This window comes from Sardina pilchardus, chromosome 8 (genome assembly GCF_963854185.1).
Source record: "Sardina pilchardus chromosome 8, fSarPil1.1, whole genome shotgun sequence".
Classification (NCBI taxonomy): Eukaryota; Metazoa; Chordata; class Actinopteri; order Clupeiformes; family Clupeidae; genus Sardina; species Sardina pilchardus.
Window position 1 is genome coordinate 13,457,930 of NC_085001.1, and position 18,917 is coordinate 13,476,846.

At 45.2% G+C, this 18,917-nt stretch overlaps 1 protein-coding gene across 4 annotated transcripts in view; it reads right to left on the bottom strand.

The window, feature by feature from the left end:
• Positions 1 to 2,919: 2,919 nt before the first annotated feature.
• Positions 2,920 to 18,917, bottom strand: part of camsap1b (calmodulin regulated spectrin-associated protein 1b) — a 29,847-nt gene continuing 13,849 nt past the window's right edge. For 2 of the 4 annotated variants that reach the window (XM_062542795.1, XM_062542797.1), the window contains exons 5-19: positions 18,112 to 18,192; positions 17,694 to 17,726; positions 15,851 to 15,992; positions 15,010 to 15,149; positions 14,797 to 14,893; positions 14,334 to 14,511; positions 13,427 to 13,518; positions 12,250 to 12,322; positions 9,175 to 11,584; positions 8,490 to 8,626; positions 7,625 to 7,845; positions 6,391 to 6,493; positions 5,936 to 6,057; positions 5,739 to 5,857; positions 2,920 to 5,196 (exon numbers count right to left, since the gene is read on the bottom strand). In XM_062542795.1, coding sequence (XP_062398779.1) covers positions 4,903 to 5,196; positions 5,739 to 5,857; positions 5,936 to 6,057; positions 6,391 to 6,493; positions 7,625 to 7,845; positions 8,490 to 8,626; positions 9,175 to 11,584; positions 12,250 to 12,322; positions 13,427 to 13,518; positions 14,334 to 14,511; positions 14,797 to 14,893; positions 15,010 to 15,149; positions 15,851 to 15,992; positions 17,694 to 17,726; positions 18,112 to 18,192 — 4,242 coding nt within the window. In that variant the 3' untranslated portion in view covers positions 2,920 to 4,902. The remainder of the gene's footprint in view (positions 5,197 to 5,738; positions 5,858 to 5,935; positions 6,058 to 6,390; positions 6,494 to 7,624; positions 7,846 to 8,489; positions 8,627 to 9,174; positions 11,585 to 12,249; positions 12,323 to 13,426; positions 13,519 to 14,333; positions 14,512 to 14,796; positions 14,894 to 15,009; positions 15,150 to 15,850; positions 15,993 to 17,693; positions 17,727 to 18,111; positions 18,193 to 18,917) is intronic. The other 2 variants (XM_062542799.1, XM_062542798.1) reach the window with 2 other exon arrangements.

An 18,917-nucleotide genomic window follows, 5' to 3' on the forward strand; every position in this document is an offset into this window, starting at 1 on the left:
TATTAGCAAAAGTATTTGCTCACCTGCCTTAACTCACATATGAACTTCAGTCACATCCCATTATTAATCCATATTTAATGACGTTGGTCCACCTTTTGCAGCTAACAGCTTAAAATCTTCTGGGACTGCTTTTCACAAGGTTTAGGAGTGTGTTTATGGGAATGTTTGACCATTCTGTCAGAAGCGCATTTGTGTGGTCAAACACTCATGTTGGAACAGAAAGGGGCTTCCTGTTTCAACATAACTGTGCACCAGTGCACAAAGCAAGGTCCATAAAGACATGGATGACAGTTTGGTGTGGATGAACTTGACTGACCTGCCCTCAACCCAATAGAACACCTTTGGGATGAATTAGAGCGGAGACTGAGAGCCAGTCTCCCTGTCCAACATCAGTGTGTGACCTCACAAATGCGCCTCTGAAAAAATTGTCAAAAATTTCCATAAACACACTCCTAAACCTTGTGGAAAGCCTATCCAGAAGAGTTGAAGCTGTTAATAGCTACAATGGGGTGGACTGACATTATATTCAATCCTATTGATTAATAATGGGATGTGACTGAAGTTCATGTGTGTGTCAAGGCAGGTGAGCAAATACTTTTGGCAATATAGTGTAGGCCTATCATTCCACTCGTTACAGTCACCTCTTTCCAATTAAATCAGCTCTGTGAGATGTTATACTTCTAATTTGTAATGAAAACAAACATAAGCAGTAAGTATTGTTGTCCATGCCTGATCTTAGACCAAATTCTTTAAAGGCTGACCTTGCAAAAAGACAGCAAATTCCTCAAAGCCCGCCGTCCCACAGGAGCAATCCCAGGGATTATCATGGAGGTCTATTTTTGTTGTATTACTGAGAGGTTGGAATGTTTCTGGATTCACATAAATCAAAGCGTTATTTGACAAATCAAGAATTTGCAACTTTCGCAGATCTCTGAAGCTCCCCAGAGCAATTGCATGGATATGGTTTCCTGATAGATCAAGGCTCTCAAGGCCGGAGAAATTGGACAAATCTGTCTCCTCTATGTTCTCAATGATGTTGTGGGATACATCGATGTTCTTCATAACTTCAGGATGGCTAAGCCAGACAGGGGTTATCTTTTTCAAACGGTTGTTGTCAAGAATTAGAGACTCAAGTTGTTGAAATTTCCTCAGAGCTCCAGGTGCAATAGCAGTGATTACTGTGTCACTTAGTGACAGTTCAGTCACAGACGATAGATTATCACTGGTGAATACAGTTGAGTTGAGCTCTCCCACTTTCACGCTCCAAAAAAGTAAAGATTTCATGCCCCCTGGAAAACCTTAAATGACACAAAATGCTTCATCAGCGACCAAAATGTGATAAAATTACACTATGTACAGTATAGACAAAAGTATTGGGATCCCTGCCATTGCACCACAGGGACATGAATGACATCCCATTGTAAATCCACCTGAAAAACAATCATGATGACATTATCCCTCCACCAGCACAAAGCAAGGTTCATAAAGACACCACTGGATGAGTTTTGTGTGGAACTTGATAGGAACTTGATTGAACACTGTTCTCTACATGATCAAATACCTTTGGAATGAACTAGAAAAATGATACAAGAAAAGTGTTCTTCTGTGGGTGTAATGGCAGACATCCCCATACTTTAGCCTATATGGTGTATGTTTACAGTTCAAAAGATCAAGACAGAAATGATTGATTTGGATTCATTTAGATTAAAATCAGTCTAAGAGTAAATCCCATTTCTTTCAGTATATTGTGATATATAGTTTTTAATGTGCTTAAAAATAAAATTATTCACTATGAAATTGCAGGGGCTGTTAGTAGCCCTTCAACCCCACTACTAAAATCTCATCAAGCTCGAACGAGTTTTTGCATGTTTTTGTTCAAAAACATCCCATTTATACCAGCTCTTTTGCCTTATACTAAAATTACATTAAATTAAATTAAATCTAGATTAGACTGAAAAAATAACTAGTTACAATCAAGGTGATAATCTTCATTTTAACTTTGCTTGATGATGTTAGGGGTAAAAAAGAACAAACAACAAAAAAAACACCTTACTTTGAGGTATGGAAAATGAACAGACATAGACGCCTTTCACTATAGGACAGCTACAACACCCCAACTTTATCCAAGCAGCCATCACTAGTACACGAAACAAATCTGCAAGAACATAACATGCAAATGAAATGTCTTTGAAATGTTTCTCTTCGTTTGATGATCACGGAAGAACAAATCCTTACCCAACATGATGAGTACCAGCAGTATTCAGAATTCCACAGCAGCCTGAGACGGATGGTCCTCTGAGGACTACTACCTGAGACTCACCACATGCTGAGAGTGGATCACCTGTTGTCATGGCACGTTTGTCGTTGGTTTATTGTCACGGATACAGCTGCATCCACTGAGGCGTAGGTGACTGGTGTTCCAGTTGGTTGATGAAGAGGATGGTGGAACGGTAAGAGACCAGCGAGGAGGTCATCACCACAGGAGAAACATGACCTCTGTATTTGCATCGTGCTATAAACAGAACTGTCTGCATCCAAAGCTGACCATTATTCTACTCTGTAGTATAGTTTGAAAATGTACTCTCTAAACTTTAGAGTCTAAAGAATTAGAACACTGTAGATCGAACTTTGAAAATGTACTCTCTCTAAACTTTAGAGTCTAAAAAATTAGAACACTGTAGATCGAACTTTGAAAATGTACTCTCTAAACTTTAGAGTCTAAAGAATTAGAACACTATAGATCAAACTATAGACTTTATAAACACCAAATCTAAAACGTCAGCTTATAACTTCGGTCTTAGCATTTAGGAAATGTTAGAGAGGTACGACGTAAACAGCAAAATAAAAAGCTTAGTGTTGCTTTAAGCTGAAAGCTGCAACTTAACATGAATGGCAACCGAAAGCATGAAAAAAAATGAAAAGGGTGGAAATGGTTTTATTGACGACATATTTATTGTTTTTCAGTGCCTCTTTTTAAAATAAATAAGTGGTATGATAAAGAAACTTTTAAAATGACCAAGCATGAAAAGCACAGTATTAAAAATGGTGATGGATTTCAATACAATCTTTTTGTGAGTATAAAACAATTAATATACAAAACTCCTATTTAAAAAGTAAACAAAATGCAGCAACATATTAGAATCAAGTTTCCTAAAGCCTTTTTTTGGAACCAGTAGTTTCAGAGCTCCTGGTGGACCTTCAGCTTGCTCTGGTCAGTACTACATCTTAGTGTTTGGTTTGTTAGGACACTATCTAAGTGTTAAAGTTGAACAACGAACCTACAACCTCTTCTAATCCTGTTTTGTCGAGTTTTCATTCAGGTGAAAGTCAGATGACAGTACTAGAATTATTTGGGAGGACCAAATGACTGCTGACACAAAACAAGCAAATCATTTTTAAACAAACAAAATATTCTCACGTACTGAATAAACCATTTATAGTTCCACCAGACATTTTTGACACAGGCCTATATTGTGAGCGCGTAGTGAAACTCCCTCATGTAACTTAGTCAGCGTGTATAAAGTGCTTGTGCGACACTTCCGTTTGATCCAGGCCGGCATGTGGCTTCTACAAAGCAAAACGAACAAAAAGAAAGAAAAAAGGAAACGAAAGAACAAAAAAAGGGGATAGATTCAGCAGTGTTGACATAGTAGTGGAATGTTCTACGTGCCAGGAAATAACTCCACGACAATGGCAAAGTTAAAAGAATTATGAATATATTGGGTACTGTCATTCAGTTTGATAGCCACATACTCCTTGTAATAGAGCATGCTCTCTCAAGAGGAGGGAGACCGACAGAGAGAGAGAAAGAGGGAGAGAGAGAGAGAGAGAAAGAGAGAGAGAGAAAAAGAGAGATTAAGAGAAAAAGAGAGATTAAGAGAGGGAAAGAACGAGAGAAATATATCCAGGGAGCAGAGAGGAAGCGTTGACATTACTTCTGCTTACATTGCATGATAAAAGCACTAGGACATGATGAAGTGCACCATTTTACAGGACAAAGTCCAGTGAAGTAACACATCTACCTAACATCAGATCCATGAAAGTAAATACAAAACTGAGAAAAACAAACAAACAAACAAACAAACAGCATCTGACATTTGTACCAAGGCCTATTGTCGGACCCTAAAAGAGCTTTATACAGCTGTGCTACGGCTGACAAGCTTCTTAAAGCACTGGATAAATAAGACGACAGCGTCACCAGGGGTGAGGGCGAACGTACTGGTGCCTGGGCTTTCCCAGGACATTTTCAAGCAGCATGTTTTCGAAAGAGATAGTGAAGCGAGTCGCCAAACTGTTTCGTTTTCTTCTTCTGATGAGTTCAGGGTGACGGAATTTGCGATTTGCATCCTCCGACCCCCTACGTCCGTTGAAGATGTGCGGAAAGTGAGTCCAGGTATAATGAGCAGTTCCTTTTTTGTCCGCATAACTCTGTACAGTGAAGAGACAAATCCACAGTTTTTCGACAGAACAGAGCAGTTAAATACTCTTGCCCCCCCTCTTCCCCTGTTTAGTGTGTCTGATAACTGGGTGTCGAGGGCACAAGGGGTGAGAGGGTGGGCAAGGCCAAAAAACTTAGTGCCAAAAGCAATAAATACTTCAAGTAACAAGGAATCTACCGATGTGGAGACAAATAAATCATGACCGTTATCGACAAAAATCATGATCACCACCACCACGGCATGCTAACCGGTCTGCAGTGGAAGAACGGAAAACAAAACAAACAAAACAAAAAACAAACAAACAATAACCCTTAGATGTCAGATGGAGAGCCAGTAGGTTCAGACATTCTCACAAGCATCAACAAACATCTATCTCGTCGCCTCTCATCCGTCAACAGTATGAGGGACAGGAGCACAGGAGTCCTTCTCCACAAAGTCACATTGTCCGGCACGTTTGTTCTGTTCATTTCCCGCTCCGCTTGGGTCCGGGTCTCTTGACCTGCCACAGGTGGTTGTGGATGGTCAGGGCGTCCACGCTGACCGACACGGTCTTGGCTGGGATGACCGTGAACTGCTTGCGGTCCGAGCTGTACTTGTAGAGCTTGTCGATCATCTTCTTGCTAATGTTCTTGGGCCCAGTGCCTGTTAACTTCTGGATCTCCTCCGTGTCCGGGAAGTAGGAGTAGAGCGCCCGGAACATGCAGCCTCCGTCTCGGAACAGGATCATCAGGTGGTTCGACTCGCACTTCTCCAGCTCCTGCAGGGACGGAGAGAAGACAAGGGGGGTGGTGAGGAGACCTTCCGGCAGAACACGTCTGAGCAAAGCATGGTTATTTCACCAAGCCATAAAAGGAGAGGTGCAAACGCACACCAGAGTCGAGGTGCAGGCAACTAAGTATAAAGCTTAGTTAGGGAGAGAGATGCCGCACACTCAAGCTAGAAGTACATTTTTTAATATAGCGATAACATTTCGGCCCATATGGCCTTCTTCAGATCACATATTTCACCTAGCCAAACACATTTAAAAGGTTCAGCAAATTCTGGCTTAGATAGCAACCCAGAAGCATTACGTCAGCCTTTAGCCTTCTGCAGAGAATCTGCACATTAGCTATGCTGTTTTTAGACTTCCTTCTGCTGACCGAATTAATTAATCCAATTCCACATGCCTTTTAAGGCAATAGAGACAGGCTGGCATACCTGGTAGGGGTTGGCTAAGACACAAAGCAGTCAACCATGAAAGAAAAACATATACAGAAGGCACCACACCACGCAACAATTAGCCACTTTGGACGCGCTCACCTCAAGGATGGAGTTTTTATGTGGTTCGTTGACCTTTCCAGCTAAACAGCAGTGGGCGATGGCATTGTGAATAATCGGCTTATTGGACTTTGCACTTGGCTCCTTAAAGAGTTTTGGACCTGGGAAAATAAAAATAAAATATGAGGCCACAATTCCCTTACTGATCAGCCTAAACGAAAGCAAGCGTGATCTCTTACCGGTGTACTCTGCCATGGACGTGGATGTGATGGAGGACGCTGTAGACCCGTTGTCCCAGTCCCTCTCTGTAGCGCGGCTGGAATTGCGGCTAAGGCCTGGGAAGGATTCCACAGACTCCCCCCTGGAGACGGAAGGAAAAACATACAACACAAGGCCTGGAATTAGGAACGTATAAACCCGCAGAACTACAGTAATGTCCTGTGTATTAGCTGCATTGTGTATAAGCCACAGATTAGTGTTTTATGCAAGTTAAAAGAAACAAAACCATATTAATACCATATTAACTGCCCCAGTGTATTAACCTCATAGTTGAGGAAATTTAGCAAAATCAATGTATAAACCGCGACTAATAGTTGGGAAATTATGGTAGCCATAAACAGATGTGGAGCCTACGTCAACGCCCATCTTCAGTAACTGGACCTAAAGATACAACACCATCGATATTCCAACTCACCGCTGAGACCCAGCTCCGCCCGAGTTGACGCTGTCGGCCCCCGTAGTGGCTACTGAGGCCAGGGAGAGGCTGGAGCCAGACTGGGCCTTGATCAGATTATCACCTGCAAAAAAAATACAACAGACGGGTGGGTATGAAGGAGTCCACAAAACACAAGTACAGCATGGGCTGAATTAGTGGAAATTTGGACTGAATAAACAAAAATCGATGCTTTTTAAAAAATGCGGCTGCACTTGTTCTCAGGAGACTTGGCCTGATAGCTGGGTGGCCATGAGCAGACCTCCACTGAGTGAATCATTATGTCCATCTCCCTGCAGAACCGTTTCCGTAAACACTTAACTGTGGGACTGACTCACTGGGCCGGTCAGGCAATTAACATAGTGGGACATCTCCGCTACATCAGCATGATTCACCAGCCTGGGATTTCATTTGCAAATGAACCATCAGTCAATATTACATAAGACTATTCTGTCAGTAATGTACTAATATATATATCTAGTTGATTTTGCTTAGCTGCTTTTCAACTCGACATAATAACTGAATTCCATGCCTATGAGCTGTACATTTACATAGCTCAACCAGTGGAGCACAGATCTCGCAATGCCAAGGTTATGTCTGTCCTAATGCAATTCACACCAGCAGTGCAGTCGTCATAAAGTTCATGAATAAATATAGCTGCAAGCAGCAACATAGGGGCCTAGCTAAACACTGTTGCCATGGAAACATTGTGTTTTTATGTCAAGGGCACGGTGAAGCAAGTTAGCTTCATGTCAATCAAAGATTGGTTGAGATTGGGATGGCAGAATTAGGGTAATTCTCAAAGTTGGACACTTTCTATGGGAATGATCAAGAAATTATGGGAAATAACAGGAATAAAGTGAACATGTTCTAATTGCAGTTTACACTACAATAGGGAACATATTTGTAGTTGAAAACATCTGGCAGCATACTATTGCACTACAGCAAACAGATTTAATGCAAATTCTGTCAGATTTCTACCAAGCACTGTACTTCCTCAATCACATGCACACAGCACACTAGCCTGGCCAACACCAGAGCGCTTCTCAAATCTCAACTGAGATTGAAAATGGGTCTGGGGACCATTCATTCACGTCTGATTTCTAAAGGGCATAACCAGCAGTGAAATGAAACTTAAACTGCTACACTAACCTCTTACTCAATATAGCAAATGCATCTTTCTTGTACACAAGTTTCAAACGCAGAGAGAGCTTACTGGCAGGGGAGCACTTGGGGTAGCTATCGGTGACGGAGTCGTCGTGGAACACTGATTTGGGCCGCTGCTTCTTGGGCTTGGGTTTGGGCTTGGGCTTGGGCTGGCCCTGGCCCTGCTCCTCAAAGATCTCCTGCTGCTTCCTCCTCAGGTACTCCTGCTTGATGAGCTCCCGCCGGGCCTTCTCCTCCTCCTTCCTGATGCGGTCCGCGTCAGCCTTGCGCCTGCCCACCACACATAAGCCATGACGGACAGTTCTATTAGCCAATGGAATGTCCGATAGATAACCACCATAACGTAATCAACAACCAGACTTCAAAGTCAAAACTAGTCATAATATTCATGATATTCCGCAGCCAACAATGGGTGTCGCTATGACACCTTAGCATTCAGAAAACGGTTATCTATTTCCAGGGAAGCTGAGTTTTTAACGTGACGGCTGACAGTGCTTAACATATCATAACACATTATAAAAGTAAACTTTTCTATTTCATATCGGTTATATATATATATATATATATATTCGGTAGTATATCCATGCTGAGGGCAGAATTGTCAACATTTCGAAAGAAATCTAAGTTGAAGCATATTCTAGTTAGCGTACTGTGAACGCATGTCAAACAGATTGAACGGAAGTTGAAAACAGTGCAGATTGCCGGGTTAAGGAATAAGGTGGATAGACAACATTGTCACGAAAAAGTCAAAATACCAAATACAGAAAGGTTATCATCTTCAATCCACTGGGCTTTCACAGAATCTATGAGAACAGATTAGATTGAAACGCATACAGTACATATGCGTTGATGTACATGTATGTGCGTCCTTCTCTAAATGTGGGGTAGGGTCAATCCACAGGACTCAACAGTACCTGGCCTCGTCTCTCTTCTGTTCACTGTCCACCTCCAGCTGCAGCTTGCGCAGCCGAGTCTCCTCAGCCTTCCTCTGCTGCTTGAGAAGGAACGCCGCTCGCTTCTTGGCCAGCTCATCCTCCGCCTTCTGGTCATCCTGCAGAGGGAAACCATTCTGCTTACAACATGTCTACAGCTACAGAAAGTGTTCTGTGTGTACATGAGAAAACTGGGGACCAAACAAAACAAAAAAACTAAAAACGGCAGAGAATGCACTTTGAGCAAATCTAAGCCGTTTCATTCCTAAGTGTGCTTTATTCAAATGAAAAATCAATGAATTATAAAGGCGGTCAGGCACTTAAAAATGCATTGGACTGAGACATCAGAGCAGTCGGATCAAACTGAATAAAAGCATACATTTTTTGAGGGAAAATCTATTGTCTGCTGTGGGTCATTATCAAAAAATAGGTCCCTACAGAATGAACAGTACCCCGATGAGAAGGGACCTATCTTCCGATAATGGCTGGCAGAGATACATTACGCCTCTTATTATACAGCTAATTGCCAAGACAAAAGAGTTTGTTGTTTGGGGTTTTAAAATGATTTTGTTTGTTGCTGTTGTAAGAGCAGAAAATCTCTGCAGCACTCTGAAGAGCCGTATAATAAACAAGAATAAACTGAGAATTCAGGGAATGGAACACCCACCTTGAAAAAGAAGCCCATGCCGGATTTCTTCTCACCATCCCCACTGTCTGCAGTAGCATCAAGCAGGAGGGAGCTTAGTTCCTCTCCCGTCTCCCCGGCCAGCTCAGACAAGTCCACCTCGATCAGGTTGGCCTTGCTCCTCATCTCCTCTTCAGACATGACGTCTTCCGATACGTCCGCGTCGCTAGTGGCGTACTCCGACTCTGCTAAAGTGCCAGGGAATCCCTTGTCGTAGGAAACGCCGAGCGGGACTTTTGAGGCGGCCTTCCGGAGGTTGGCCTCTTCGTTGAGCTGGAAGGGGGTGCTGCTCCTCAGGTTCCCCGTGTCAGGCGTGGCGACCTCCTCGGGCTCGGCTCTAGGGGTCCTCCTCCCGGGGCTGACCCCTCTCTGTGTCGGGGTGCTGCCCTTACCCGGCTTGACCTCCTTGGGCAGTTTGAGCTCCGAGGGTTTGGCGCGGCTGCCTCGCGCGGAGCTCAGCTTCGGGGGCTTCCTCACCGTCCCGCTCGCGGCCGGCGCCATCTCGAAGTGCATGGCCTGCGGGTACTTCCCGTCGGCGGGCGCGTCCCCTTGCTGCTCCCCGAGCGGAGACGCCAGCGGCGGGGACAGGACGTTCTGCTTCATCAGCAGCTCCTGCTGCAGGGACAGCTGCATCATCTGCTGCTGGATGCTGCCGATGGCGTCGTTCAGCATCTCGATGGAGCGGTTGCACTCGTTGAGGTCCAGCTCCTCCTCCAGCACCAGGCCCTTGGCCTCGATGACGGGCGACACGGGCGTGCTGCAGCTGCTCGCCCACTCCAGCGTGCCCTTCTCCTCCGGCTGCTTCGCCGCCGCCTCCTTCGCTGCCGCCTCCTTCGCCTCCTTCGCCCCGGCCCGGAGCGCGTCCACGCAGGCGTCGTCTTTGGACGTGGCCTCCTTCTCCTTCTCGCCGTTGAGCCGCCTGGCGTCCTTGAAGCTGTAGCTGGTCTTGATGGGCTGCGGCAGCGTGTCGCTCTTGCCCTTCTTGACGATGTGCAGGAAGGCCACCTTGCCCAGCTTGAGCCGCTGGCGCGCCGACAGCACCTCCATCTTGCGCTTCTGCGTCTCGATGGCGCGCCGCTTCTCCTCCAGCTGCATGCGCAGCTGCACCAGCTCCGAGGCCAGCACGTTGGCCGAGTCCTTGCCGCCGCCCGGCCCGTGGCCCGTGGTGGGGCTCTGGTCGCGCTTGCTGCGCCAGGACGTGACCACGGGCAGCGAGTAGCTGTTCTCCGAGCCGTCCGGCGTGGTCCGCTGCGAGCTGCTGGCCGAGCGCAGGTCCTGGCTGCTGCCGAAGCGGCTGTGCTGCAGCTTGCGCTCGGCGAAGCTGGTCATGCGCACGCTGCCGCTGGCCACGCTGCTGGCCGCCGAGTGGACGCTGCTCAGGCCCGGGCTGGAGCAGCGGCTGCTCGGCCCGCCGCCGCCGTCTTTGTCCTTGTCCTCGTGCTCCTTGACGCTCATGTCCTCGCGCAGCTTGGCCGACTCCTGGTCCTCCTCGTCCGGCTGTCGCCGCTTGTCCGAGTACAGCTCGTCCTTGCCGAGCTCCAGCTCCTGCTCGTCCGCTAGGTCCAGGGTGTCCGAGTCCGACTGCATCTCCCAAGCCTGCTCGGGCTGCTTGTCGTCGTCGTCGTTGTCGTCGTCGTCTGGCGGTGCGGAGGAGTGCAGGAAGAAGCCGGGGGAGCGGTCGGTCGGCGAGAGCTCCGCACTGCTGGCAGCCAGCGGCTTGAAGGCTTGGCTCGGTGCCACGGGCGGAGCCTCGGACTGAGCAGCGGCGTTCGCCTCCGCTGCCTGGGCAACAAACTCGGCGCTGGCGTTGGGGGTGAAGGTCCGGTTAAGGCTGTGCGTGGCTCTCCGTCTGGGGAAGGATGCAGACTGCTCTCCTCCTCCTCCTCCTCCTCCTCCTCCTCCTCCTCCTCCATTACTGCCACCGACTACTCTGCGGGCGGTGGAGCTTTTACACATCTCCCCTGACTCCTCCTCCTTGTTCAGATTAATGGACTTCTCCTTCGCCGGCTTCAAGGCAGCAGGCATTAATGGCTCCAGATAGAAACCCCCGTCCGACGCTTTGTCGTCTTGTCTCAGCCAGGAGTTGGTCCTGGCCACGGGGACCCCGCTCTGGCTCTCCGCGCTCTCGGCACTGCTGGCCAACACCGTGCTGTCGCTGGCCACGACGGTGAGGTGCTGCACGTCGTCCTCCTCCACCATGTGCACGTTGCCCAGCAGGGCGGCGTGGCCGTTGACGCGGCGGGGGGCGAGGCCCTGGTGCTTGGGGGTGATGCTCGCCGCCAGGCTGTCCTCGCTGATGGAGCAGGTCAGGCTGGCGCTGTCGCCCGAGTGCAGGTCCACGTCGCTGTCGGTGGCCGAGTGGAGCAGGAAGCGGTTCATCTGGGACAGGGGTCTGCCGTTCGAGAAGATAAACACGGGGGGTGAGTCATGGGTTTATTAGATTTCCAAGATAAACTGTAGGGAGAGAGAGTCTGGATATACTGAGACTGTGCTTGCACTTAATAACACACATATACACACACACACACACACACACACACACACACACACACACACACACACACACACACACACACTACAAGGACAGTCAGCACTTTCGATCACAATTTCTTCAGCAATGTACTACAAACATTTATCAGGTAGTCTAAATAATTATAGTATTATCATCATCACAAGGTGCCAGAGCCATGCCAGGCCCCAAGTTGTTTGAAATCCAACGGAACAACCATGAAAACATGACAATGAAAGCAACAGTGGACAGTGAGTCTTGTGGACTCTTGAACCACACTGACCTACTCAAGAGTTGATTTGCCAGAAAAAAAATCAATAGGGCATTGCAAATTGTGCACACATTGTGACTCCCCAGAAAAGAAAACTTCATTAAAAAGAAATTCAATCAATATCTTAAAGGGCAACATAGTTAGTCCGTCTTGAATGTGAGTGTGCTGCTGATTAACTTACCCTTTATCAAACACTCTTTCCAACAGCTTAACTTTTAAAACACACTAAAACAACTGTTCGTCAGCTCTAGAATAAAATAAGAATGAGCAGATATACCTCTGTCTCTTCTCCGCCCAGCCTGCTCCTCTGTGGCTGTCTTGCGTGAAGGAGTTGGAGCGAATCCGGCTGCCTGCGGGGAGATCAACAACACACGGCACTGAGAACACAGGCACTTCAGGGTGCCTCGTCTCCTACAGTCAACAGCACCAGGGGAGAACCACCTGAGGGGGCGCGCTCTCACAGCAAGGGGTGCCGAAGAGGATAAGAGGGCCGTTAATACTGAACTGGGGCCTGAAGCTATCTGGCGCAGGCTGCATCCACACTATTTGGTGTTTCGTTTGAAAGTGCCGTTTTAAAATGAAATATGAAACGGAACAAAATGGAAATTAGTGTGAATGTATTGTAATGGAATGCATTTCCTATTATTATTATTTTAGCAAGTAAACTAGAGATGAGGAATTGTATCAGAATCAACATTTACTGTAGAACCTCTTACTGAGGGCCTGTCCACACAAAGAACTATAACTAACTATAAATGACCACTAACTGTAACAATATGAACATCCACACTGACCAATGATGAGGAAAGGAGGTCCCTGGAAATCATTGATGTGATCTCTACTGTTACTCTACTGTAACAGACCCTAGGCAGATGGGTTGGGCACTTGAGTCGTGGATCTGTCTGAGGTTTCTTCCTATATGCATCTCCAATTCTAGAAAGTTTTTCCTTGCCCCTGTTACTCATGGGCTCTCTTTGAATGTTTAACGCTCTGTAAAGCGCCATGAGACATGTGTAATGTTTTGCCGCTCTAGAAGTGAAATTAAATTGAAATTGAATAAAGTCTCTACAATACGGATTTTGCCTGTAAGGTTTTTATTGCATCAAAATCCATCTGGAAGTAACCCCAAACAGTATTGTTCTTCCAGTCGTCGTAGTATGTGGTGAAAGTGTGGTCATCCTAATTAACTATGGACTTAAAACCGTAGTTTTTACCATCATTGTTTTAGTTACTGTTGTAGGTGTAATCTAATCTTTAATCGTGTCGGTTCCTATAAAACTTTCCCCAAACCTGCGTTCATACACTGTTCCCTTAAAAAACACTACATTGTGTTTAATCATGTCTCCACCTGCCTATCCAATGCTGGTCCTAATTCTGATGATGGTATTTTTAGGGGTGTCTGATGGAGGGTGGTCTAGGGGATGTGCAACTGCAGGGATTTGGGGAGGTCTTACCCATCATATCTTCACCCTGCTGGGGCTTCTGCTGCCTTTGTCTCAGCGGGAGGAGCGGGTGTGGGAGGCTGAAGCTGGGACTGCCTTTAGCACTGTAACAACACGGAACACCCATCAGACACAAGCATAGACACACTCCTCTAGAGCCAGGAAAAGCTGTTTGGTTCAAGGTTCAGGATATTAATTGGAAAGGAGTCTTTAAATATATGAGACTGTTACGGCTATGACATGCAAGAGCTGCCAATGAAGCAAATAGTAGGCAAAGATTTGAACATAAATGTAATCTGTCCACAAACATCTGTTCTCAATTTTTTACTGCCATCCCAATCCCAATTCCTGATTCTGAATTTCTCTGACCATTAAAATAACGAGGCTCACAGAAAACCCCCAGGGTAGAGTGTTCTTAAATGCTATTCAACCAGAGTAGCTTATAGAGAGGCCACACACAGACATGCCTCTTAGCACATTTTAATACATCAACAGCATATTTTCACACAAAACTTAAAAGAAAATTATTTTTTACTTCTATTCTCAACGTGGGTTTAGAAAAACTGAATGAGCTGCTTCAGTGAACTGCCATCCTCCTTTTTCTCCCCAAAACAGACATGGGCTGGTTATACCACTAGAGGGCGCGAGTGAGGAGTTCAGAAAAATAAGGCTCTCTGCTTTTAGAAAACAGATCCATGTTAACCCTTCCAAGTGACATTTGAGTCGGAGTTTAGCTCAGCCAGTTGGATTGCTCTGAAGCTTATAAGCACCTGAGGTCAGAGGTCATGTCAAGCAATGACTCAGCGTTCCACTCAGAACCTTCACCAAAATGATAATTCCACCACGAGCCATACCTCGACTTGGACTGAGGGGGGGAGGGAGAGCCCACACATAGCACCGGGCAGCACAGAAGACTTACGGGCTAGACGGAGGGTTAGAGTCTTCGGGGTGCAGGAGGTACCTGTTACACACGTCTGCACTGTTCTGAACAGGAAGCGCTGGGTCGGCCATGCCAGGTGTGACCAGGAAGCTGCGTTTGGTGGCGTTGGATATGGGGACGGAGGGCCGGAGGCTCTTGGGCTGAGCCAATGAGCGGGCTGCATCGAGACAAACCAGACAGCAAGTGAGAATAAAGGTGTGAATTAAATAAAATCTTAAAATTGATAAAGTGAGCCAAATCAGATGTTATTATGCTTTCATTTGTACAGTTATGCAACATGAAATACCATCTCTTTGCTTGACAAAATAAAGAAAAATGAATCAATAACAAAAGAGTGCAATGTAAGTACAGTATTTGGCAGCATTACCAACAGGCATGAATGACTATACAGAGCAACTCCGTTCATCTTGAGGTGATGCAACAAAACATCATACTCCCTCACCATCTTTGGATTCTTGGATATCCCTTGGCTGTACAAATTCAGGTTTGACGATTTCAAACCACCAGAAGAGTTCGGCGATGAAGACCATGACATTATGCTAGAAAAAAAAAAACAAAGAAGCTTTAGCATTGCTGCTGCTAAGACTAGGCGTCTACAAGAGAGAACACGGTCAAGGGGCTAATGTTAAAAAAAAAAAAAAAGTGAGAAACTTACTTTGAGGACAAGTGGTGCATAAAGCATGTCCTCTAGTGTCAGATAAAAGCCTTTGTTAAGGTACTCTGTGGCAAACTCCCTCAGGAGCTGGATATTATACAGACTGTCAGCTATCGAGGTCACTTCCTTCAAGCAAATATCTGATAGAAAAAAGAGAGAGAGAGACAACACAGAGGAACCAAAATGGCACAATGAACATTGGGTCAGCAGTATGTACAGTATGAGAGTCCTGATCACCAATCACACACATCATTTTTATACTGTATATATTATATTTCATAACATTTCAGGCCCATCCACATATTGATGAACTGAGGGTAAAAGAGAACTTGTGAAGAATGCTATGAACGTAACGATGAAATCTGTTTATATGCTAAGTTATAAACAACCGTGACCACACAGTATTATTGAAACATAATTACCCCACAACTATAGTACAATAACATTATCCTTATAAAACGGATTACTTGTTTTAAAACACCTTATGCTTCGAAAAGGATAACAAGAGTAAACGAGGAAACAGGATTTTGACTGAATGCCTCTAATGAGTAATCCTGGCAAGAAACAATGCTTGCATTCAGACCTCTGTGCCGTTTTTTCGCTGTGGCCGTTTGCTCTGACAGCCTGCCAGGCACAGACATGATTTAGCAGTTACCATCTAATCAGATTTAGACTGTCACTGGCCATGATGCAAATCTGCAGATGACATAGCCTACTATGGCACTCACTGCCACCCCTAATGCAGTCAAAGGGAAAATGATTCAGCAGCCAGTGCACTGGACAAATATGGACGGTTCTGATGAGAAATAAAAAAACAGAACAGAACTGCGGTGGTGTGTACCGTCTAGCTTCATCACGTTGGGGCAGTAATAGTGGACCACGGTCAGCAGAGCGGCTCCATCGCACACGTCCCTCATCAGTTCCTCCACCAGGGGAAAGTAGGGCATCTGTCGGCCTGAGGCGTGGTCCCGTCGATACCGCACCTAAACCGGAACGGACGCGAGGGCACGCATTTACTGAGGCCGCACCGCACAGCGCTTAGCCACTGCCATCTCATCTGACACACTGGGATGCCAGATCGAGATGGTGGGAAAACTAGATGGGATCGTGGTACACAGCACATTTGGTTTCTTTGTAGCTATGACTGGGCTTGTCCATTATGGATTGATGCTAAAAGAGTAATGCACAGAAGTGATGGGTAATGAACTTCCACGACCTTTACAGGAACAAGAGGAAATCTGACAGACCATTTGCTCTAAGTTTCCAAACTGTTTGAACAACATGAAAGGAGAAAGGTCTTTAAAGAAAACGATACTCAAGCACAGTAGTGGTGTCTAGTAATAATTTGGAAAAGCAGTTTCAAAATTAATACTAGACAACTAACCAAACAGAAACCCAATGTCATAGCTAGTGTAGCAAAACAGAAAAATACCAAGTGCTCTTAAATATGTCAAGAGTGTGGTGACTTAATAAAAGCAATAAACCTACAAATAACTCATTTTTACAGTCTGAACTTTGTGACAAATCATTTTGGTATTATTCAAAGGCCATAGGTTGTGATTTTAGATTCGCTTCCATTTTAAGGGGCAAAAAAAGACTTTCGACTGTATGCTCAAATATTATTATGTGGCCAAATGAAATATGCCGGATGTTTAATTTGGAAGCCCAGTTAATTACTTGAGTTATCTTCGTGTCAGACTGTAAAAACAAGGATTTCAGCAAGAAAGCAAAGGCAGAGGAAAACATGAAAAGGCAGTGAGTAAAAATTAAGTGCAAGTGTACAACAAAAGAAATTGAAGCTCATATTAGACACAAATGTGAGGAGTAGTTGTTGTGACAAGGGGGTACTTCACCACTGTATTTTCAGAAATGCTTCAATGAAAAACAAATATGTGAAAAATAAACTAAAAACAAAGTGACCAAAAAGTGAAAGTGAGCCAAAGTGAGTGATCTGAACTGAATCAAACAATCATATTAAATGAGACCATGTGATGGATTTGTTTTCCATTCAGTGAGGGGAATGTTTTTTTTTTTTTTTTTTTTTCTACATGCACTTCTCCTGTGTTTTTGAACCACGTCAGAATCAAAGACAGAATGACGAGATATCACAGCTCAAACAGACAAACATAACTATCAGCTATATGTTCCTTTACCTTTAAGCCATGAGAGAACCAGCAACAAAACAGATGACCTATTAGACTAGTTTTACACACCAAATGGACGACCACACATGAACTGACAGATCTGTCTAAAACCACAGCTAACATACACCGACAGAGAACTACAGTACAAACTAGCCTGAGCTAACACAGGTCTAGTTGAGAGGGCTAACGTAAATGGTAATGAGTGGTGTACTGTACCACGCGAGACAGTTCCACAGGCTCCAACATGCAGTGGGCCAGAGCAAGCATGAAATCAGGCTGGATGACACACAACACATGGACAAAAAAAAGGAACATTGAGAACGAGGAAAGGAAACGGAGAGAGAAAAAAGAAAAAAAAGGGTTGGCACAGACCATTGTGGACACAAATACAGTGAAAGGCCCCACCCGGCAACCCCAAAAATAAGGGATAATTCCAAAGCGCTGCCAGCCAAGAATGTGCTTGTGGTGGTGGTTGTACAAATATGGACAGATACATCACTACGTGCGAAGGTGGAGAGGAGGAACTAGCAGCCAACTTACAGGTACTAGTTTCCAATACCATTTTGAGGGAGACTATCCAAGTAGCAAGGGAAGAGGAAGGTATTGGAAGGGAGAAGGAGACATGGAGAGGAGCAGATCGTGTCAGAGAGAATCGAACAGGCAGGACTGATTTGCGTTCAGAGATAAGAGAGGCAGTTTAGAAAGTGGCGTCATTCGGAAGATGCAAAATATGCCTACAAACAGCGGCACAGGAAAAGAGTTGTCAAATATTAGTATATTTGCTAGGGATACTCAGCTGAGCAATGTGGGAAAGGGAGGTTTGTTTTTAGGTTTGTCTTTTTTTTATATATAGAAAAGAGTGAAGCAACAGTGTTCAGCCCCCAAGATCTGTGAAATTGGCAGTAAGAAAAGAACAGTAATACAACAGCAGTCATCCATGCAGACACGGCAGATTTACCTTTTGGTGACTTGGCGACTCCAAAAGATGCTGTTTTACTTTGACCTCCTTCTCGGAGATCTCCCTCATTTTCATGTTGACCTGTAAGCAAAACAGTACGCTAACTTTAGTCAAAACACCTCTACCTCAGTCAAAACATCTGGTTACACGGACAATCCAATTTTACTGCATTCAAAACAAGCTTCCATACCAGGGAAGGAAAATAAATCCCACCCTGATCATCCAGGGGATAACGTACAGACAGTGCACAGTGGGCTTAATGTCCAACTGTCGCTTTAAAGTAATTCCCTTTGAATCACCAACGTTCACATGAATCCCGGAAGTGACAATCTGTATGACTGATAGGCCTACAGCTTAAATAAAAGAAACAATAGACACATTCATTACACTTGAATGTAATGCAATGCAATACAAGCCCTACACTGCGAGTCCTGAAGTTCAAACTGGGCTACGATGACACTGCAACTAATAGACTGTTCTCCAGCACTGATGGGGGGGGATTCGACTTGACAGGACGCCATCAATATGTAGTGTCTGAGGATATCGGGGGTTGCACTGTCAGGTGAAAACTGTACTGTACACAGAGTGCGTAAATGCAACAGGCCATCCAACACCAGGCATCCACTGAATGCCATCCTGATTTCCCAGATAAGCTAATTATAGCCAGGCAAGAGCAGGGCAGCCTAATTTTAAACCAGACGGACTCTGCAACACTACCTGATAATCCAGCTGTCTCCATACATTTCCATGTTGTTCTGTCTAGTTTGTTTTGCCCCCCCCACAACGTGGTGGGTGCAGTGGAGTTT